The sequence below is a fragment of the Mustelus asterias genome, chromosome 11 (genome assembly GCF_964213995.1).
Source record: "Mustelus asterias chromosome 11, sMusAst1.hap1.1, whole genome shotgun sequence".
Taxonomy (NCBI): domain Eukaryota; kingdom Metazoa; phylum Chordata; class Chondrichthyes; order Carcharhiniformes; family Triakidae; genus Mustelus; species Mustelus asterias.
Window position 1 is genome coordinate 3,521,540 of NC_135811.1, and position 24,146 is coordinate 3,545,685.

Consider the following 24,146-nt stretch of genomic DNA (forward strand, 5'->3'; position numbering starts at 1 on the left):
ATCAATAACCACATGGCCATCAGCTTTCTGCTGGAGCAATAAGAGCATTGTATCTGTACTTTCCACAATTTGAGAGAAGAGCAGTTAGTGCAACAGACAACTAACCTTACACTGCAGGTTCAATCCCTGTATTGCCATCAGGACAGAAATTAAAATGTGATTGTTGAGGGAGTAGATCCAGAAGAATGATTTCCTCTGAGGGGCAATGAAATAAAATGGGGCCAGAATTTTAGCAAAAAAAGGCCAAACTCTAATTTTTGGAGGAAATCTGGAATTCTCCCAAAAGCCTGGGGACAATTACAGCTTTCAAGACTGAGATTCATAATTTTCTCTTCATAAAAACATCAAGGGGTAAGGAGTAGACTATTTAGACCCTCGAGTCTGTTCTGCCATGCAATAAGATTCATAGCTGATCTGCTACCAAATTTCATCTTGGCACCTTTGCTCTAGTGAACAAAAAATCTAAATTAAACGCAGCACCGGTTATTATTTGTGGACATTTAGAAGGACAAGAGCTCAAATTCTCAGATATCTGCTGCTCTTGTCCTTCTAAATGTCCTGGATGGGGTCAAGCTTATTGCTAGTGTTGTTGGAGCAGCACTCATCCAGGCAAGTGGAGGGTATTCCATTACACTCCTGACTTGTGCCTTGTAGTGCACAGGCTTTAGGGAATCAGGAAGTGAGCTATTCACGGCAGAATTCCTAGCCTCCATTACCTTCCCAGACAGCACATTCCAGATTGTGCATTATTCCACTGTTTGCTCATAGAAGTGTTTCCTCGCTTCAACTGTTGAAGGGCAACCTCTAACTTTTAGGCAATGTCTCCACGACCTCTAGCCTCTCATAATGAAATATATTAGAGATGTATTAGCAATCGCCAAAAGATTAGAATACAAGGGAGTGGTTAACAGACAATTTGCAGTTTGACGGGCTATGAGGACTGGAGTCCTGTAAGGATTACTGCTGGGGCCTCAACCATTAAGAATCTATATTGATGAGTGGATTAATTAATGGAAGAGGGTTTGAGGACGGGGTCTAGGAATTGAGGGGGCAGATTTTTTTATATTCATTTTATGGGATGTGGGCGTCACTGGCTAGTCCAACATTTATCGCCCATCCCTAGTTGCCATTGAGGTGGTGGTGAGCTGCCTTCTTGAACCGCTGCAGTCCCTGAGGTGTAGGTACACCCACAACGGCGTTCGCGAGCACGTTCCGAGATTTTTACCTAGTGACAGTGAAGAAGCGGAAATATAATTCCAACTCAGCATGGTGAAGGGCTTGGAGATGATTCTCCAAGTAGTGGAATTCTCAGGTATCTGCTGCTCTTGTCCTTCTAAATGGTAGTGGTTGCGAGTTTGGACAATGCTGATTAAGGAACATTAGTGAGTTCCTGCAGTGCATCTTGTAGATGGTACACACAACTGCCACTGTTTGTCAGTGAATGTAACAATCAAGCAGGCTGTTTTGTCCTGGATGGGGTCAAGCTTATTGCTAGTGTTGTTGGAGCAGCACTCATCCAGGCAAGTGGAGGGTATTCCATTACACTCCTGACTTGTGCCTTGTAGTGCACAGGCTTTAGGGAATCAGGAAGTGAGCTATTCACGGCAGAATTCCCAGTCTTTGACCTGCTTTGGTAGCCACTATATTTATATGGTTAGTCTAGTTCAGTTTCTGGTTAGGGTGGTGAAGGCAGCATTTGGCATGCTTGGTTTCGTTGGTCAGAACATTGAATACAGGAGTTGGGACATCTTCTTGAAGTTGTACAAGACATTGGTAAGGCTACACTTGGAATACTGTGTACGGTTCTAGTCACTATTATAGAAAGGATATTATTAAACTAGAGTGTAGAAAAGATTTACGAGGATGCTACTGGGACTTGATGGTTTGAGTTATAAGGAGAGGCTGGATAGATTGGGACTTTTTTTCCCTGGAGCGTAGGAGGCTTAGGGGTGATCTTATAAAGGTCTATAAAGTAATGGGGGGCACAGATCAGCTAGTCAATATCTTTTCCTAAAGGTAGGGGAGTCTAAAGGTGAGAGGCGAGAGATACAAAAGGGTCCAGAGGGGCAATTTTTTTTTACTGAGTGTCTGGAACAAGCCAGAGGCAGGTACAATTTTGTCTTTAAAAAACATTTAGACAGTTACATGGGTAAGATGGGTATAGAGGGATATCGGCCAAATGCAGGCAATTGGGACTAGCTTAGTGGTAAAAACTGGACAGCATGGACAAGTTGGGCTGACTGACCTGTTTATGCTGCAAACCTCTATAATAGCACCCCCTGGATGTTGATAATGGGAGATTCAGTCATGGCAATGCCAGTTGTCAACATCCTCTCTTGTTGGAGATGGTCATCACCTGGCCCTCGTATGGCACAAATGTTACTTGCCACTTGTCAGCCCAAGCCTGGATATTGTCCAGGTCTTGCTGCATTTGGACGCAGACTGCTTCAGTATCTGAGTTGCAAATGATGCTGAACATCCCCAATTGGAAGGAAGGTCATTGACAAAGCTGACCAGCATTTACTGGCCATCCCTAGTTGCCTAAAGGCAGTAGAGAGTCAACCTCATTGCTGTGGCTCTAGAATCACATATAAAGGACAGCAGATTTCCTTCCCTAAAGGACATTAGTGAACCAAATCGGTTTAGAGTCCATCAGTTTGTGAATCCTCATTCTGTCTCACCTGGATTTCCCTTTACTGGTCCTACTGACATTCTAATACTGCATTCTCAGTTGTGAATTTGGTCTGAAACTAATTGTACAGATACAGGGTCCCCCTCCTACGTCTCCAAATCACACTCCTGCTCAATGACTGCGAACTTGAGAAATTGGGTTCACTTGGCTCATTTTCATTGTCCACAAGCTCTCACCTTTCAGGTGCACAGCCTGCTCTGCCACAAGTTAATTTTTTTTTGCACACCAACTTGACTTAAGCACACAAAACATGGGATAGTTACAGCTCCAGCTGACAAAGCACAATTATTTGATGAAAAAGCAGTAGCACCTTCTCCCTCTGCATCAAACGGCCACACTTTCACTCTGGTTCGGATGCACTCCATTCTTGACAACACTATGCGACCAACTGAATTGCAGATCAACATCGTGGAATAGACTCGGGCTTCCTTCTTTCCAATATTCCAATGAGGAATTGAAGGTAGTGTCTCAGTGATACCTCAGCCAAATAGGCCATTTCTCGACAGTGAGCCTGATATCTGACCATGACAAGCATCACAACCCCTGCCCAATTCCATCCAGCATTGATTCACCAGCCAAAATAGCCATATATTTACATCAGGATCTTGGCAAATGCTTCACAATCAAGTACTGAGATACAAACACAGGGAGCAATTTGAAAAGCAAAGTCCCACAAACAGCAATATAAATGGCGAGTTATGGCATTTAATTATGGGATTATATTGGACAGGACACTGAAGACCTCTCCCTTGTTTTACTTCAAAATGGGGTGGGTGCGAAATGATGGTTTAAATGTAACTCTCAGACAGCACAGACCTCTGCACCATTGGGAGTGTCAGCCTGGCTAAATATTCAATTAGGATTTAAACCAAGGGCATTGTCAGTGAAAGCTCTCTCCACACACAAGGAACCCGAGTGGCAAAATCTTCGGAGGGTGAATGCAGAACAAGTGCGTTACCAAAATGAGAAAACCTTACACTCGGCAACATTCAAAGTATCAATGAATACAAGATTCAACCCTACACTATCTTTACTAAATTTAGCTGGGCCAGGATCTCCTGTTCCTCAAACCAGATCCAAGTTGGTTAACATGCCAGGAATAGGTTTCTACAGCCACTACACAAGAGGCACTTTGACTCATGTCTGTGCCAGCTTATTTTCAAAAGCCAATCAATTAGTCCCACTCCACCATTCTTTCCTCGCCTTTGATCACTGTCCCTTTAGTTCACATTTTTTGAAACAAGAATGGGTTTTAAATTTGGAATAATTAAACTGAAAATCATTCACGTGCTTTCTTAATTAAAGAACATAGAAAAGCTACAGCACAAACAGGCCCTTCGGCCCACAAGTTGCGCCGAACATGTCCCTACCTACTAGGCTTACCTATAACCCTCTATCTTACTACCATAAACTTATCCAAAAGTCTCTTAAAAGACTATCGAATCTGCCTCCACCACCACCACTACTGGCAGCCAATTCCAAGCACCCACCACCCCGAGTGAAAAAATTACCCCTAACATCTCCTCTGTACCTACTCCCCAGCACCCTAAACCTGTGACCTCTTGTGGCAACCATTTCAGCCCTGGGTAAAAGCCTCTGAGAATCCACTCTATCAATACCCCAATAATTATTGGCAACAACTGCAGGGAACAGCCAGAGAAAAGTGGTACCATGGTACCCTCTGATGCCCACTGGTAACATTAGTCGATGTTAACTTGACCTGGCTATGAAATGTTTTCTTCACAAAATAGTTTATATGACGTTTGAATGTTCTTCCCCCTCAACTATATCGTAGCTTCAAAAAGATTGAGTCACATTGAGGACACCCAGAGTGTGGAAAACCATCAGGCACCATCCTAACTTGGAAATATATGCCTTGCTTCACGGTCGCTGGGTCAAATTCCTGGAATTCCCTCCCTAACCGCACTGTGGGTGTAGCCGTTACGTATTAACATTGATTGTTGGTAGTTGCAATAAGCATTGTGTATGCCAGAATGAAGCAGCCACGCAGTGAACACCACCCTGGAAATAAAGCTCCGTTATTTTTAATCCTCCGTGGTTCCTAGCATCAATTCTCCAATATACAACAGCACCTACACCTCAGGGACTTCAAGAAGACAGTTCACCACCACATTCTGAAGCGCAACTAAGAATGGGCAATAAATGTTGGTCGAGCCAGCAATACCTACATCCCATAAAAACCCAGAACCACAACCTCCCACCAGACAGCAAGTACACTTCTGCATCGTCATATTACTCCCACTGCAACCAGAGGATACTCACCTATGTATATATAGCCCAGGGACAAGGTGTGACCATAGAAATAGTGCAGGACAGTTCTGGCTGTAATCAAGCGACAGTGATGTCTACTCTGGTAATAGACGGTTTTGCTCAGGAATGATTGCAATGAGATGATCAGTGCTAATGGAACTATAAATAGTTCCTACCAAATTAAAACTAGCAGCAATATTGCCTGCAGCAGCAAATTTCAATTCACACAGAAGACAATAACCAGCTCATTGGGAAGAAGATGGAGCTTCCTACCACTGATGGTGAACTACAACCACAGAGGAAATGGTGCTTTACTCAAACAATATCCCAAAAGCAGCAATTAGTCAGGATGCTTTTAGCTGCTCAGGTTTCCACGTTCACTTAGTTTATGCTTCCAAACATTTTCCCTCAGGGTCCCTCGCCCCAGGACTGGTTTAGTTTATCCAGATTAACAACAAATCAGCATAACTGTTGTATTTCCTGTCATTGGGACATGATTAAAAACAGACCAGAAGCATATGTTTAGGTATTAGTGTGTCAACACTGGAACAGTTAACACTGAGTAAACAAACCCTTCTAACCTGCATCCTAACATTTTAAAACAAAAGACACACAAAAAGTTGATCTTTTAAAAAGATTTATATGTACACAGTTCTTTCCTTATCTGGGCTGTACTCCACTGATGAGTGTCAGAAGTTTTCGCAAGAGGGCACCAGTTAACATATCAAAAGCAAGCAGTATGTCTGTGCGTTTTGAAAATGGGCTGTGGAAGGTAAAGGAGCATGGCTAAATTCCCATGTTACGGAAATAAATGAAGGGTTGGCACCTGCAGGGTTTGGTGTTACAATATTATGGTAATGATCAGAGTTAATATGCTTTATAGTTTAAGACAGGCAATATGGAACCCCAGTGTAGTTCTGTAAAACTGAAGCCACTAGTATGTTCATTCCATTGTTTTACAGCTCAATGTTTGCACGAGCCACACCACAGGTTTGGGAGGCTAGAATCTGTAACCGTACCATCGGGTGTAAAGAAAGCTTTCCTCATTTTACCTGGTGAAAAATACTGAATCAGTTTTATCCTTGGAGGGGAAAGAGCCACTGAAACCTGCCTCAAGCATCATGACCCAAACTCTCAACATCTACTGCCTAGGACAAGTGGCAGATGCATAGGAACACCATCACCTGCACACCTCCCTCAATTGTACGCCATCCTGACTTGGAGTACATCATTGTCACTGGGTGAAAATCCTGGAGCTTACAGTATTTTTGAGTACCGACATTGCATGTACTGCAGTGGTTCACTTTCTCAAAGGCAATTAGGTGAGGGAATGTTAAACAAGGTGCCATTTCTATTTTAGCTAATGGGGCAAAAAAACCCCCCCGAGTGCCAGAATACACAGCAGGTTGATGTTTGTAACAGAAAATCTAACAGGCAGGCAACTTTATCCAATCTGCTACATATTTGGTTCCATTTCTTCCCTCCCCTCAAAAGAGAGTGGCTCATTAGTTTCCACAGAGCTTTGTGCACACCGTCATGCTATCAGTTTCTGGAATCACAGACCCACAGTCTTCCTACAGTACTGATACTTCAGCACGGCCCATATCCTCATGCAACTCCACTCTCCCCACACCGTTCCCACAGATTGGTTTTTAGCACTTGTGCAGAAAACAGCACTACACAACCAAAGGAAGCAAGCAAGCAGCAGCTGTTCTCAAGTATGCAGCAAGGAAACCAAATACACAAACATGTCACAGTGTAATCTGGGAGATAGCATGGGGCAGGGCAGAAATGAGACAGAAAAGATTATTTAAAAAAGGTATTAACCTGGTTTTATAAAACATGGATTTTCAAACAAGATTGGTCTGTAGACCTCGAGGAGTCTGTAAAATCAGATTTCTATGTGGCTAGATCCGGGAATATGACCGGAACCATACCTGGATAATTTTGTATTCCATCTGCTCCCTGCATCATTCACATAGAATCATATAATAGCAACATTATTTCTGTCCAATTCTGTGCACATTACATAACTGAGAGAGTCCTTCTATCCGATTGGAGACGAGCTGAATTGTGAGAGGTGGTAGTGGGGGGGCAGGGAGAGGGAGATCTGAAAACTTGGATCGCACTTGAGTATTTTGCTCGGTTTGATGAAGCCAGGCCTGGTGAGAGTGTAAATGGAAAAGCTAGATTTGCATAGTGCATGAATATGTAGGCGCATAAGTGTTTGGAAAAATATTCAGGCAAGAATGAATGGAATTTAACACGAGTTGCAGCTAATTCTCACTCAATCCAGGATTTAAGAATCGAGTGCGACAACTAAATGCAGAATTGAAAAAAAGTTATAACAGAGACAGGTTGCGACAACAGACACTGGTTGCAGGAATAAACAGAAAATGCTGGAAAAACTCAGCAGGTTTGACAGCATCTGTGGAGAGAGAATCATATGACTTCTTCAGAGAAGAGGAGGCAGAAGTAGAGGTTGCAGGAATGCAGATGTCAGTATAATGAAGATGGAAAAGCAAATTTGTTTCCTCCCAAATACCAGAAACATTACAAACTATAAAATGAGTATCGCTGGCTTAGCTCAGTGCTTGTGCCCATCTTCCTGATTCCCTCCTCTCTGCTGCAGATATTAGGGGATCTCATCTCATCTCTTTGTTAGTGTCTCTCCCAACCTGAGAGCCAGAAGACGTACCATGGACATAGATACCAGAATCAAACGCAAGAGAATTGGTCAGAAGGCAAATGGTTGCTGGTCCACACAACAAACCAGGCCACGAAACCAGAGATCGCAAGTTTCAATTCCACTACATCAACTTCTGCAATGAAGTCTTCTTTGCAGAGCAAACAATTACTCAGCAGGACAAGATTTACAGGAGGTTACTGAGGGCTGTGGGTACTGGGGAGGAATCTCCCACACCCATCACTTAGAGTCATCAGCACTGATGCAATGGGAAGGTAAAGTCACACATAGGACTGGGCTATTCTACTGTATTAAAGTGGTAATTATAGGCCTACATTGTTACTGGTGAACCCGGTGTAGGTCCACTTCCAAGTTAGACTTCAGGCAGTCTTTATACAAACAAATTCTCCCACCTCAATAAATGGCTTAGGTGTACAACTCAAATCAGGTTCTGAAGGGTAGGCACCCAAAATATTAGTCTGCCTTTCTCCTTTACAGATGTTGCCTAACCAGCTGTGTATTCCCAGCACTGGTGCACTTACTTCAGATTTACATTTACAGTTTGTTCCTTTATTCAGAAACAATTCTATAAAATGCTAAATTAGATAATAAGAATCTCTACATACAAGGTGCCTTTTTAAAGAGAGGAATCAATTTAAAGTCTAAGAGACCATTAGTTTTTACAGAACAATACTGCAGAAAGCAGACTCCAAGGCACCAGTTGGAAGTCCCAGAACCTCAATCAAACTGAACTCGGCTTGCAGTAACGAAACGAGCCAAGATGTCCAAACATTCCTCTGTGATGGATGGTCAGTTATAGACAGCCACCTTATGACAATATGGTTTAAATGGCTGCACAGCAAGCAAACATCGTCAGCCTGTGACTGGCGTCAGAAGTGAGAGAAACTATTCTCCACCTTACCAACTTCCTGTTTAATAACAGAGAATTTCTGATGTGAGATGAGAAAAATGGAAGGAAGTAAAAGGGCAAAAACAGAAAAGGGAAAAGGCATTGCTTTGTTACTGCATCAGTGGAGCTCCGCCCATCTCACAAAGTGCCATCTAGATCAAGTTCACCTTATTATGCATTTCAAATAAAAAAAGATAAAATATAAAACATTATTAAACACAGGTTATTCAGCTTAAGGCTAAATTTAGATACATTTAATTATACACATCCTTTAATTACACTACGTAGCACAGGGCAACCGTTACAAGTTCCTTCCCAGAACCAACATCTCTTTCGGGAATCCCTCCATTTTAGCCAACTCCAAGAAGCCCAGCTTTCTGTAGAATTCCAGCCCTCGTCGATCACTGGGTTTTACTTCACAGAATGCTCCTCGGGATCCTAAAAAAAAAGGGAGATAAGTAGGAGTTTAACTCATCGGAACCCATTGTCAAACAACCTGCAGTGGAATAGGCACTCCAATATACCCTGGATTCCATCACAGGCCACCTATCCTCTGCCGTCCTTCAGCCACTTGACTGAAAAAGCTTTTGATCACTTATCCCAGTATCTCACCTGGCTTGGTGTCAAATTTTGTTTGCTAATCGCTCCTGTAAAGCACCCTGGCAGGTTTAACTGCATTAAAGGCGCTATAAAAATACAAATTGCTGCTGTTATGTAGAAGTTACATGTCAGTGACATTTCCTTTCTACTGCTACCTAGCAACAAGAATGTGTCGACGCAACCAAGACCCCGCTTCCCCATACCACCCCCACACAGTCAGAATTTCAGGTGAAATCCAGAGTTTGCAAGACAGCATAAGCATACTACTCATTAGGGGAGCACATTCCAACATGCCTGAAATATGGGCCTTGGGCCTAACACTAATGTAGCCTGCAACTGCAATTTAGGATTAAGAAGTTCATAGTGTTACAAGATGGAATCAAGTGTGTTTCAAAGCGATCCTAGATCTTGATTAGACCCATTGATGTTTGACACGACAGTTTACATTTATGCATAATTAACTTTAAAATTAGAAATATGTCAACCAATTAGAAAAGCAAGTATCTAAATGCTATTTCCAGCAGTTGGAATCAAATAGAAGAAATGGGGCCGTAAAACAGGAAACAAAGCTACAGCAGTGCCCCAGTTACCAAATAAAAATGGACCCAAACCAAAATGTGGTATCTGTATATCACAGGGTATTATTCTCTATTTCACCCGAGTCAGAAAAAGGTATACAGCACAGAAAAAGGCACTTCAGCCCCATCACATCTGCACCCAAGACAAACCACCCAAACTACTACAATGCCATTTTCCAGCACTTGGCCCAAAGCCTTGTATGCCTTGGCTTCGCATCCTCAGTCTCTGCTCCAAGGACAATAATCCCAGAATATCCAATCACTCGTCATAACTCACTCTCCAGCCCAGGCAACATCCTGGTAAATCTCCTCTGCACCCTTTCCAGTGCTATCACATCACTCCTATGTGGATTACACACAATTCAGGGTGGCAAGGTGGCACAGTGGTTAGCACTGCTGCCTCACACTGAGGGACCTGGGTTTGATTCCAGCCTTGGGTTACTGTCTGTGTGGAATCTCCACATTCTCACCATGTCTGCGTGAGTTTCTTCCGGGGGCTCTGGTTTCTTCCTATGGTCCAAAGGTGTGTGTGTTAGGTGGATTGGCCATGCTAAGTTGCCCCTTAGTGTCAGGGGGACTAGCAAGGGTAAATGCGTGGGGTTGCGAGGATAGGGCCTGGGTGGGATTGTAGTTGGTGCAGACTCGATGGCCAAATGGCCTCCTTCTGCACTGTAGATTCTACGTCCACTCATGGTTGGTCAGAAGCGAAACTGGCCTTCTGGAAGGACTACTTCAGAGACTGGGAGAAGGCAGCTAGTGAGGATTCGAGCGATGACCTCCCTGGCGATGGAGATTAGGAATATTCTTCGTTAGTTCCATAGTCCATTTTGTCTCCTTTCTTGAAGATGGTGGTGAAGACGGCACCCCTAAGGTTGGCAGGAATTTCTTCTGTCCCAGATGGTAGTGAGTCTGGTGAACTGATGTGATGACAATAATCTCTCCCTCAACGTCAATACAACGAAGGAGATAGTCATCGACTTCAGGAAACGTAGTGGAGGACAATCTGTCCTGGTCTCTCCACGCCAACGCGATAGTTAAGAAAGCCCACCAACGTCTCTACTTGCTCAGAAGGCTAAGGAAATTCAGCATGTCCACTACAACTCTTACCAATTTCTACAGATGCACCATGCGTCCTGGACTGATCCATGGGTTTTTCTCTCCAGAAGGTGGTGCAACCACTGCCATCTTCCCTCAGCTGCCCTTCAGGACTCTCGCAGAGCAGTGATATCAATGTTGAAGGGCTGACTTCATGGGCAACGCTGTTCTGATTGGTTGTTTTGCTCATTATCCATGACAGCTTGTACATTCTAGGGTCTCACAATTACCAGGCAGGATATCACTGAAGATAGAAGTCACCCACCTCTCTAATGGAAGTCCTTTCTGGTTGCATCACAGCTTGGTATGGCTCTTCCTCTGCCCAAGTCCGCAAGAAACTACAAAGGGCCGTGAATGAAGCCCAGTCCATCATGCAAACCAGCTTCCCATCCATTGACTCCGTCTACACTTCCTGCTGCCTCAGCAAAGCAGCCAGCATAATTAAGGATGCCACACACCCCGGACATTCTCTCTTCACCTTCTTCCGTTGGGAAAAAGATACAAAAGTCTGAGGTCACGTACCAACCGACTCAAAAACAGCACTTTCTCTGCTGCCAGACTTGGACCTACCTCGCACTAAGTTGATCTTTCTCTACACCCTAGCTATGAATGTAACACTACATTCTGCACTCTTTCCTTTTCTTCTCTATGAACGGTTTGCTTTGTCTGTATAGTGCGCAAGAAACAACACTTTTCACTGTTCGCTAATATATGTGACAATAAATCAAATAAACCCTTCAGTGAAAAAAGTACATTTTCTCAACACTAGCCTCAAGGAGCTGTAAGTTATTGGGAGATTTGCCAAGGGATCAGATATTACACAATCTTTAACCTGATCAAACACATCTATTCGCAGTTCTCTAATTGATAGTCACTGTGCATCATGTACTTCAATCGTAAGCTGGCTAAGGATCATCTTCCAGTTAACCAGGAATATCTTGAACAAGATCCTCATTGTAGAAGAGAGACACACAGCCAAAACCCAGAACGTGAATTCTTTTAGAAAGGGACATGTTTGGACAGTAATCAATTCGTGTGTATAATTTCCAAGAATGTGGGAGAAATAAAAAAATTAATATTTTGGCAGGTAATCATTTGATGCATTCCACATGATTCAGTGCATCGTTTATGTCCAATAATTAGCAATCACTGTGATTTCTCTTCAGATAGGAAGGCAAAACATTTAGACTTACCATTAGCTTTTAATGATGAAAGCAAGCAACCCATCATACTCTTAGCAACACTGGGATCTGTCACTTTGGAGTGCACATCCACTTTAATTAGTGACGGGAAGGTGGCAAGGAAGCTTTCCGGCAGGCCTTGTTGCTCTTCATGGAAGCTCAGCATCATTTTCTACATGAGAACCAAAGATAAGTGACTCACAGACTTACTCATTCATGTCAATGTTCACTGAAGACACAAATGTTTAAGGATTTGCCTGTCCAACACTAAAAAAATCACATGGCACTGTTCAATGAGGAAATAGGAACGCACTGCCCGGGGAGGTGATGGGAGCAGGTACGATAGCAGCATTTAAGGGGCAACAAGATGAACACGTGAATAGGATGGGAATGGAAGGATATGGACTCTAAGTGCATGCGGTTTTAGTTCAGGCAGGCATCATGATCGGCGCAGGCTTGGAGGGCCGAAGGGCCTGTTCCTGTGCTGTACTTTTCTTTGTTCTAGGAACTCTCCCACTGTCCTGGCCAACATTGATCCCTGTACTAACATCAAATCTCAGTGCTGCTTGTGGAACTCTGCTGTGATATTTCCACCTTAAACAGTAACTGTTCAGCTGGATTCATTCTCCTTGAGCAATGGGTTTGAGGGCGATGAGGGGCTGCATTTTAACAGCATGAAAACTGCTGTATAAATTTAAGCTCTTTCCCCTTACTGGCACTAAGTATGCCTGAACACTTAATGGGCACAGTGGCAGTGTTAGCACCGTTGCCTCACAGTACCAGGGACTCGGGTTCAATTTGGGCCTCAGGTGATTGTGTGGTATTTGCATATTCTTCCCATGTCTACGTGGTTTCCTGCGTGGATTTCCTCCAACAGTCCAACAAAGTTAGGTGGATTTGGATTAGTCGTGGCAAACGTGTGGGATTGTACGGATAGGGCGGAGGGGAGGGCCTGGGGGAATGCTCTTTTGGAGAGTTGGTGCAGACTTGATGGGCCGAATGGCCTCCTTCTGTACTGTAGGAATTGTATGGTAATCAGAGTGAGCCTCTTTATAGTTTTTAAAGATGAACTGGAAGGAACCAGGGGAATAAGGAGAATGGGCACTGAAAACAGTACTTGCTAAAAATTCTTACAGCAGATTAAATACTTATGAACTAGGAGCAGAAGACCATTCAGCCCTAGCCTGCTCTGCCATTTAGCAAGATCGCTGCTGATCTGATTGTAAACTCAACTCCACATTCCCATCTACCTCTCTAACCCATCACCCCCTTGCTTATCATCTCTAAGAATATTCAACGGCTGTGCATCCGCTGCCTTTAGAAAGTGTTCTAAAGGCTCAGGATTCTTAGAAAAATGTTTTCCTCATCTTGGTCTTAAATGGGCGACACCTCATTTTTACACAGTGACCTCCTAGTTTTAGATTGTCCCACAGAATGAAACACCCTCTCCACATCGACTCTGTCAAATCTCCTCGGGATCTTGTATGTTTCAATCACTTTTCTAGACTCTGGTGGATACAAAACTAACTTAGAAACATAGAAAAACTACAGCACAAACAGGCCCTTCGGCCCACAAGTTGTGCCGAACACATCCCTACCTTCTAGACCTACCTATAACCCTCCATCCTATTAAGCTCCATGTACTCATCCAGGAGTCTCTTAAAAGACCCCATTGAGTTCGCCTCCACCACCACTGACGGCAGCCGATTCCACTCGCCCACTACCCTCTGTGAAAAGCTTACCCCTAACATCTCCCCTGTACCTACCCCCCAGCACCTTAAACCTGTGTCCTCTCGTAGCAGACATTTCCACCCTGGGAAAAAGCCTCTGAGAGTCCACCCGATCTATGCCTCTCAACATCTTATATACCTCTATTAGGTCTCCTCTCATCCTTCGTCTCTCCAAGGAGAAAAGACCGAGCTCCCTCAGCCTATCCTCATAAGGCATGCCACTCAATCCAGGCAACATCCTTGTAAATCTCCTCTGCACCCTTTCAATCTTTTCCACATCTTTCCTATAGTGAGGCGACCAGAACTGAGCACAGTACTCCAAGTGGGGTCTGACGAGGGTCTTATATAGCTGCATCATTATCCCCGGACTCAAACTCAATCCCTCGATTGCTAACGGCCAGCACACCATACGCCTTCTTAACCACCTCCTCCACCTGCAGGGCCGATTTTAGAGTCCTATGGACCCGGACCCCAAGGTCCTTCTGATCCTCTACAGTACTAAGAGTCTTTCCCTTTATATTGTACTCCTTCATCCCATTTGACCTATCAAAATGGACCACGACACATTTATCTGGGTTGATGTCCAACCTTTCCTCATAAGCCCATTCTAGGTATTAGTTAAGCAAACTTTCTGAACTGCTTTCAATGCATTTACATCCTTCCTTAATAAAATCTCACCAATGTCCTGTATAACTGAAACGTACTTTGTACTCAATTCCCCTCACGTTCTACTAGCTTGCCTAATTACTTGCTGCACCTGCATACTGACCTTTTGTGATTCATGCAAAAGGTTCAATGGATTGTTAATTGTACATCAAGATTCCCCAAAGCAAACAGTGTCTTGTCCAAAATGTTCCTCTATCGACATCACAAAAAACATTATCTGTCATTATCACAATGCTGTTGGGAGTTTGCTGTGCACAAATTGGCTGATATTTTTAAAGTTTATTTATTAGTGTCACAAGTAGGCTTAATTAGCACCGCAATGATGTTACTGTGAAAATCTCCTAGTCGTCACACAATGGTGCCTGTTCAGGTACGCAGAGATTACGGTCAAGGCAGATTGACCAGAGTGATTTAAAGGGCTATTAAGTGTCACATTCACCAACTGCCCACCCAATTGAATTTGGAAGTCTTACATAAAGCATTCCAAGTCAGAAAAACACCTCAAAGTGCTTCACACAAAAAGGGGTGTGGAGGAAGAAAGGATAAAGATGTTAGCAAAGTCAGGGCAATACAAAGAAGCTTCCATTAAAAAGGATCTACAACCATTTGCACACAGTGCTGTTATACAGGGTTTGGTCACATAGGCCCACAGCACGGGACAAATACACCTCCTGCTATTAGACGTGGCAGATAGCTCTGACGAGGAATCATCCAGACTCAACACGTTAGAACAAAGAACACAGCACAGGAACAGGCCCTTCGGCCCTCCAAGCCTGCACCGATCATGTGTTCCTAACTAAACCATCCATCTATTCCCAGTCTGTTCATGTAGTTATCTAGAGAAGTCTTAAATGATCCTAGCGTGTCTGCCTCAACCACCTTGCTTGGTAGTGCATTCCAGGCCCCCACCACCCCCTGCGTAAAATACATCCCCCGCATATCTGTATTGAACCTTGCCCCCCTTACCTTGAACTTGTGACCTCTTGTGTTCATCATTTCTGACCTGGGAAAAAGCTTCCAACTGTTCACCCTATCTATACCCTTCATAATTTTATAAACTTCTATTAGGTCGCCCCTCAACCTCCGTCTTTCCAGGGAGAACAACCCTAGTTTACTCAATCTCACCTCATAGCTAATACCCTCCATACCAGGCAACATCCTGGTAAACTTTCTCTGTACTCTCTCCAAAGCCTCCATGTCCTTCTGGACGTGTGGTGACCAGAACTGGACGCAGTATTCCAAATGTGGCCTAACCAACATCATATGCCAACTTTTATACTCTGTGCCCCGTCCAATAAAGACAAGCATGCCATATGCCTTCTTCACCACCTTTTCCACCTGTGCTGCCACCTTTAAGGATCTGTGGACTTATACACCCAGATCCCTGTGTGTCTATACTCCTGATGGTTCTGCCATTTATTGTATAGCTCCCCCCTGCATTAGATCTACCAAAATGCAAGACTTCGCATTTATCTGGATTAAATTCCATCTGCCATTTCTCCGCCCAATGTTCCAGCCTATTTATATGTCCTGCTGTATTCTCTGACAATGCTCACCACTATCCGCAACTCCAGCAATCTTTGTGTCGTCCGCAAACTTACTAATCAGGCCAGCTACATCTTCTTCCAAATCATTTATATATATCACGAACAGCAGAGATCCCAGTGCAGAGCCCTGCGGAACACCACTAGTCACAGACCTCCAATCAGAAAAAGACCCCTCCACTGCTACCCTCTGTCTTCTATGGCCAAGATGTGGAGATGCCGGCGTTGGACTGGGGTAAGCACAGTAAGGAGCTGTGCTCCGAAAGCTTATGGTATTTGCTACCAAATAAACCTGTTGGACTTTAACCTGGTGTTGAGAGACTTCTTACTGTTCTATGGCCAAGCCAGTTCTGTACCCATCTAGCTAGTTCATCTTTGATCCCGTGAGATTTAACCTTTTGCACCAGCCTGCCATGAGGGAGCTTGTCAAATGCTTTACTAAAATCCATGTAGACGACATCCACGGCCCTTCCCTCGTCAATCATTTTTGTCACCTCCTCAAAAAACTCAAATTTGTGTGAGGCATGACCTCCCTCGTACAAAACCATGCTGTCTATCACTAATGAGACTATTCAGTTCTAAATGTGTATAGATCCTAAGAATCTTCTCCAACAATTTCTCTACCACGGACGTCAAGCTCACTGGCCTATAATTACCCGGGTTATTCTTGCTACCCTTCTTAAATAACGGGACCACATTTGCTATCCTCCAATCCTCTGGGACTTCACCTGCGTCCAATGAAGAAACAAAGATTTCTGTTAGAGGCCCAGCAATTTCATCTCTTGTCTCTCTCAGTAATCTGTTAGTTAGTTAGTTCTGTTCTCTCTCCACAGATGCCATCAGACCTGAGATATTTCTAGCATTTTCTATTTTTGTCATGGAAGGCGGCTATTTTGTTGTGATTATTTTTGACAAGTGCTCTGGCAATCTATGGACAACAAGTCAGTCCCCTACTTCCATAACTGCGATACCTAATTTAGCCATGGGGCTGTCAGATTGTGGCCAAGTGTCAGGAAAAAAATATTGAGTTACTTTGTGCAGGTAGAGATATGGTTTAAAGACACCTACAAAAATACAGATTCAGTTTTGAATTCTCTGGATATGAGAATCAAAGTGCATTTTCTCGTGCCAGGATTGAGATAATAGAAGTCCATTAAGATTCTCTTAAAACCACGCATTGAATTTACAGTAAATGCAAAGCCAGTTATTCTGGAAGAGTACCTGTTCTTCTGAAAGGTCCTTACTAGCCTCTGGTTTAATATACTTCTCCCGCATAGCGGGTATCCAGGAGACTTTGCACTTTGTACAAAATGGTTTCACATCCACAGTTCCAAGGGCATAACCACATACACTGCCTTCATCCTCTAACACGAAGCAGTAATCCGGGCTCAGTGACAGAAGACCTCCCACCAAACTGCAAACACAACAAAAATAACACTTACACTAAAAAACAATACAGATACAAAGCAACCAAATCATATTGAAACTTTAATTTAGTCAAGGTACAAAACCATTTAGATATTCTCGCTCAGTAATACACCCAATCCTGCTAAGTACCAGTTCACAGGGATAGACAATCTTTCTCTGGAAGTTTGCTTGAGAAACGTCAGTCGATTTGACAATGGTGCTTATAACAGGCAAAACAGCCGTTCTCACTTGACACCCTTTGCATGCATACTGCAAAACAGAAATCCTGGCAGTTTTATCCACTTTATAACCAGGGCAATTGACACTAATTGTGGCAATCATATTGCCATCTAATTGAAACAAAGCCTTTTTTTGTAAAAAGTGGCTTCCTCTAGAATATCAGGTAAACATTGTAGGGCAGTGGTTATGTAACTGGATTGGTTACACAATTGAGAATTCAAATCCCAGCACAAGACAGAATGCAAAATTCTGGTAATTTGTAGCTCAATATTAGCTCTAATGAAGGGGTCATCTAGACTCAAAACATTGGCTCTATTGTCTCCCCACACATGCTGTTACACCTGCTGAGATTTTCCAGCATTTTCTGTTTTTGTTTCAGCAAATGACTTTTCTGGTTCACTAATGTCCTACTGGGAAGATAACCTACTGCCCTGACCTGGGTCTCATACTAACTCCAGCCCAAATATAGAAGATTAACTCGATGCTTTCAAGGGATAGGAATCGGCAATAGATACTACATTACCAGTTAGAAAAACAGCATCAAATGAACAAGTATGTTTCTCTGGATGCACAGCACACAAGCAGCTCATTCACAATGAGAAAAGTAAGCTTCAAACTTGAATTCCAGACTGCTTGGATTGATCTTCAGATTTTCAACATGCATGGAGTGCAGTGGGGGCAGTCAGCTCAGTTGGCTGGTAAGTGTTTCAGGACAATGCCAACAATTCCCATTCAGGCGGAGGTAGACTGGGACCTGCATCCTTGCCCTATCAATCAGTGTGAAAAAGCAACGGTGAACCAGCACTGACAAAAACCACTAAGAAAATGGCACAAGCTTCAGCAGGTCATAAGCCAAGGAGTTGCCTTTGAGTAGACCACAGGAGGGGCAGTCTCTGAATCTGTACAACTGCAGCTAAACTTATCCCAGCTGAAGTCTTCATTGGTGCCTGCAATAGTCCTGTATGAAATTAATTCTCTAGCCGCTTCATCCCAGCTCCCGTATGAAGTTACCCTTAATTTGACAAACAAAGCAGACAGCTGGGTTTTTATTTTTTCTTTATTCAAAGGATCAAGGACGTCACTGCCAAGGCCGGCACCATCACCCATCCTCAGCTGCCCTTCAAAAGCTGGTGGTGACTCGTTTTCTTGAATGCAACGGGGCCACTCCAGAACCAAGCCATGGGAGGGGGGGCCACTGCAGAAGGCAGTTAATTAAGCACATCGCTGTGGATCTGAAGTCACAGCTGAATTTGTAAGTGCGACAGATTTCCTTCCCTAAATGACATTAGTGAATCAGGTGGGTGTTTACAACAATCTAATAGTCTGTCACTTAATTGATACTAGTTTTTAAATTCTAGATTGATTCTATCAAATTAAAAATGTCCAGCTGCTTTGGTGTGATGCCCATATCTCTAATTATTAGACTGAGTTGTTGAATTATTAGTACGGTAACATAACCACAATGTTACCATGCCCCGAATGCAAGTGGCAGTGATTCCCTTCATTTTCCATCACATTATGTTAAATCAGATTAAGAAAATTGCTCCTCAAGCAGAGCTGGAGAACAGTCGAGGAAGCTTTAATCTGCCACTGGAAGTGTGTGGGACGTGGAAATATCAGAAATGGGGAAAGCATTATATTCCCCAGATCAAATAACCTTCTGAAGAAGTAATATACTCAGAAGTTATGAGAAGTAGTAAAAATTTGATTAAAAGGAAATTTAAGACCATAGTAGGAGCAGAAGTAGGCTATTTGGCACATTGAGTCTGCTCTGCCATTCAATTAGATCATGGATGGTCTGATATACTCAACTCCATTCTCTTGCCTTAAAGGATCACCCAAACCCTCTGATTAAAAAACCAATAGTAGACAACCACATATAATAGGAGAGCCCAGGTTCTCCCGCATTCTGAATTATTTTTTAAAAAGCCAAGATCAACATTCACGGGATATAGGCAATTAACAACGATCAGGATTTATTACTCACCCCAAGCTGCCCTTGAGCAGGTGGTGGCAAGTCATCTTCTTGAACTGTCTGCAGACCTTGTTCTTCCATGTGGAAGAGACTGCGGGCTTGGAAGGTGCCAAAGAGAGCTTGATGAGATGCTGCACTGCATCTTGTAGATGATACACCCCTCAGCCACAGTGCATTAGCGCTGGGGGAAGTGAATGTTTATGATAATGGATGAGGTGCTGATCAAGCAGGCTACTTTGTCCTAGATGGTGTCAAGCTTCTCAAGTGTTGTTGGAACTGCACTCACCCAGGCAAGTGGGCAGGATTCCTTCACACTCCTGAACTAGACAAGCTTCAGGGAGTCAGGAAGTGTTCATCACAAAACTTCCAGCCTCTGACCTGCTCCTGTAGTCACAATATTTATGTGGTTGGTCAAATTGTATTTCTGATCAATGGTCACCCCAAGAATGTTGATGGCAACGTCACTGGATGTCAAGAGAAAATGATTATTTTCCTCAAGATCGTCATTGCTTAGAACTTGTCTGGCAGGAATGTTACTTGCTACTTCTCAGCCAAGTCTGAAAGCTTCCCAGGTCATGGTGCATGTGGGCATGAACTGCATCATTATCTGGAGAGTCGCTAATAGACATTTCATAGAATCATAGAAACCCTACAGTACAGAAAGAGGCCATTCGGCCCATCGAGTCTGCACCGACCACAATCCCACCCAGGCCCTACCCCCATATCCCAACATATTTTACCCGCTAATCCACACATCCCAGGACACTAAGGGGCAATTTTAGCATGGCCAATCAACCTAACCTGCACATCTTTGGACTGTGGGAGGAAACCGGAGCACCCGGAGGAAACCCACGCAGACACGAGGAGAATGTGCAAACTCCACACAGACAGTGACCCAAGCCGGGAATCGAACCCAGGACCCTGGAGCTGTGAAGCAGCAGTGCTAACCACTGTGCTACCGTGCCGTCCTTATTTGTACAATCAGCAAACATACCTCCCTTATGATGGAGGAAAGGTCATCGATGAAGCAGCTGAAACCGGTTGGGCCTCAGACATTTCCATCAGGAGCTCTTGCAGCAATGTCAGGAGGCTGAGATGATTGACTTCCAAAAGCCACAATCATTTCTGTGCTAGGAATGACTCCAACCAGTGGAGTGTCCACACCTCAACAAATTCCCACCGACTTGATGGAGTGCACAGACATGTGGAGAAGCTGGGTTGTCCTCTTTAGAGGAGAGGTTGATAGCTGTTCAAAATCATGAGGGCTCTGGACAGAAGAGAGAAACTGCTCCCGGTAGCAGAAGGTCAAGAAGCAGAGGACACCAATTTACGGTGATTAGCCAAAAATCAATGACGATGTTAGGAAAATTTTCTTCTAATGCAGCAAATGGTTCGGTCTGGAATGCACAGCCCGAGTGTGTGGTAATTGGATAAGCACCTGAACAGAATAAATTTGCAGAGCAATAGGGAAAGGACAGGGTTCACGGAGTTGCTCTTGCAGAGAGCGGCACGGACATGATGGGCTGAAAGGCTCCTTCTGGGCTTCAATCCATTCTGTGATTTCAATTTAACAAGGGCCGTTTAATACCTTATGTTGTCAATTGCGGTCTCGAGGTCACTCTCACCTCACCTCAGGAATTCAGCTCCTTTGTCCATGTTTGGAGAAAGGCTGTAATATGACATGAAGTTGAGTGGTCCTCGCAGAATCCAACCTCAGCATTGGTAAACAGCTAATTGCTGAGTTGAGTGATGTTTGATCGCAGCGTTGACGACCCCTTAAATCAGTTTGATGATAATGAGAGTGGGCTGATGGGGCAGTAATTGGCCAGATTAGATTTGTCTTGCCTTTTGTTGGAGCTGGGGACGTGCACTTATGGAACAAGATCCCAATAGAAGCGACACTGCAATCAAAACAGGAACAGAAAACAGTTAGCCCCCTCCGCCCACACACAATACACTCACCTGTCACCAATGATATCTGGTTGATAAGACATTGAGTCACCATCCATTTCATCATCATACATCTCCTTACAGATCTTGTACACGGAAGCCTGTAGATAAAGCAAATCTGCTAATACTTGGCACTTTTATACATCAGGTACACATTAATAAAGTAGAACTGTTCCTGATAAAACACACATTACACCTTGGGATTTCTGCTGATCTGAAATATTCAGGAACCATGAGCCATATCGTTGGCGGTTTACGGAAACAGCCTACAATACTTATTCTACCTACCACCAACCAAGTTGTGCTGTGGTGGAATGGGAGTGGGAGAGCTTCTGGTGAGACCAACCAAACCTTCTTTACATTTGAATTGCCAAAATCTAGAGCCTACCAAGAAATACATTGCCTTTAAGTAAGCTGCTATAAGAATACCCAACAAGCCAACATTAAGTATATCTTAAATAAAAGTTACATTGAAGGGCAGGAATAAACTAAATCTAAATTTCCTATGTTCTTTACAAGTACTGATCTGTCAAATAACAGCATACTTACTGAAGTCACATAGTGCCTTTGCAAATACTACGGGCAAGCTTTATAGTGCCTTAAATAGCAGCAACAATCCAGGTCTGGGGTTAACTTACATCCAATGGAATGATGTTGGAGGAAATATAAAGCAAAGTCTCATGAAAAGCTGGCTGCAGAGTGAAGAGAATAATTTGCAAAACTTGAATTAATGCAACAGGTAATAACGCTGCATTTATTTTTTGTAATTAGAAATTCAGAGTTCCAATGACAGAAACACCTGGGAATAACCTGCAGTGCAGACAAATCTGTCCTTTTCCATACAGATATGGTAAAACTGTCTCAGCATATGTCCAGTTGAAATGCAGGTATCATTAGCACTGTCCCAAGAACCGCCAAAGACTGGAGTTCATCCAGGAGATTACAAAGCCAAAAAGATCAGGAGGGGTCCAGCTTCAGTCCTGGTCTTTGATGAATTAGTTGATCTCAGCCAGAGCTGCAGAAAGGGCATCATAATTCAGCTCTCCCTCTTTGATTATGGGAGAAAGAGGGAGGCTCAAAAATTGGCTCTGGCTCTTTAGTGAATTTAAATGTTTGTGCCAATGTACATATACCAGATGAGAAAATGACCAAGCATCGCTAAAGAGCCAATATTCATCATCCACGAATCATACCACAAACAATGGTCACTTTGGAAAGGAAGATTTGCATTAATGTAGCAGATGGTTGAATGGCCCTAAAAGGCAATCAAGTACTGTCATCACTGTTGCAATGTTGAAAAGTTGTGCACAGCACACTCCCACACAATGTAATAACGACCTCATTGTTTTTTGATGTTTGCCAAGATACCATGATGCCCATGTCTATTAACACACGAGCACAGATTCAATGCTTTGCGCAAGAACTGAGCAGGAGGGAAGAACTACATGGTCCTACTGCAATCTGAATTTTGTAAAGAACAAATATAGCAACACATTAAATGAGATACTATGTTAACACAAAGTCAAAATAAAACTTCCAACTATTCAGATTGATAGTCTGCAAACTGACAATCACTGCCTACACAACCAAAATAAATCACCTCACCCCTATGTAGCATAACCCGTAGTAAGGAGCAGTGTCCTACAATGCTTTGGTGTACAGGCTAATCCATCCAATGTCAAACATTGCAGAATGAAGTTGTCACACAATCCCTAAGATGCAGAAGGAGGCCATTCGGACCATCGGAACTGCACCGACTACAATCCCACCCAGGCCTTATCCCTGTCATTCCACATATTTATCCTGCTATTGTACTCTGACACTAAGGGGCAATTTAGCATGGCCAATCAACCTAACCTGCACATCTTTGGATTGTGGGAGGAAACTGGAGCACCTGGAGGAAATCCATGCAGACACGGAAAACGTGCAAACTCCACAGTGACTTGAGGCCGGAATTGAACCCAGGTCCCTGGCTCTGTGAGGCAGCAGTGGTAACCACTGTGCCACCCTTGTATCCAAGCGTGTCTCTCATAAAAAACAGCCTCATGTTAGAGGGCTCAGAATGGCATTTTCAAGCAATTATAGTCCATTTTCTTGCGAATGGTTACAGATCAGTTCACCAGTGGTATGTACAATCCAAGAAACGCAGATGTTGAGTAGCGATTGACAAGATGACTTTGGTCGGCATCGAGGATGATGAAATTGTAAGAAATTCATCCCCACTAAGCAAGCACAGAGGGATATTTAAAAAGTCCAATGGCATTGTTTAGTGAAACAGAACCCCAAAACTGACCATGATTGAGTTATAAGGCCATTATGACAATGCAATTAAGTGAGAAACCAGCTCTACGGGATAATGAGTTTTCCTATTTGAAACCAAGTATTTTGCCATAGGATGACTTGGCAGTGATATCAATTAAAGCCAATATAAAGGAATGCTAAACTTGGTCTTAAGTCTTGATTTACATAAATTCCTTTGACACAATTATAGAGCTTCTAGTGTGAGGCCTTTACCTGACTCGCATCAAGCAATTGAGGACAGTAAGACAACACCAATATTGAACAGTTTGGATAATCTTCAACGCGTTCCTGGTGCCCACCTGAAAATTAGGTACATTTAG

At 43.4% G+C, this 24,146-nt stretch overlaps 1 protein-coding gene across 2 annotated transcripts in view; it reads right to left on the minus strand.

Annotated features, from left to right (window-relative positions):
* Window positions 1–1,351: 1,351 nt before the first annotated feature.
* oga (O-GlcNAcase) overlaps window positions 1,352–24,146 on the minus strand; it is a 65,163-nt gene continuing 42,368 nt past the window's right edge. For both annotated transcript variants that reach the window (XM_078223000.1, XM_078222999.1), the window contains 4 exons: window positions 21,538–21,626; window positions 17,175–17,367; window positions 12,026–12,185; window positions 1,352–8,997 (listed from right to left, as the gene is read on the minus strand). In XM_078223000.1, coding sequence (XP_078079126.1) covers window positions 8,861–8,997; window positions 12,026–12,185; window positions 17,175–17,367; window positions 21,538–21,626 — 579 coding nt within the window. In that variant the 3' untranslated portion in view covers window positions 1,352–8,860. The remainder of the gene's footprint in view (window positions 8,998–12,025; window positions 12,186–17,174; window positions 17,368–21,537; window positions 21,627–24,146) is intronic.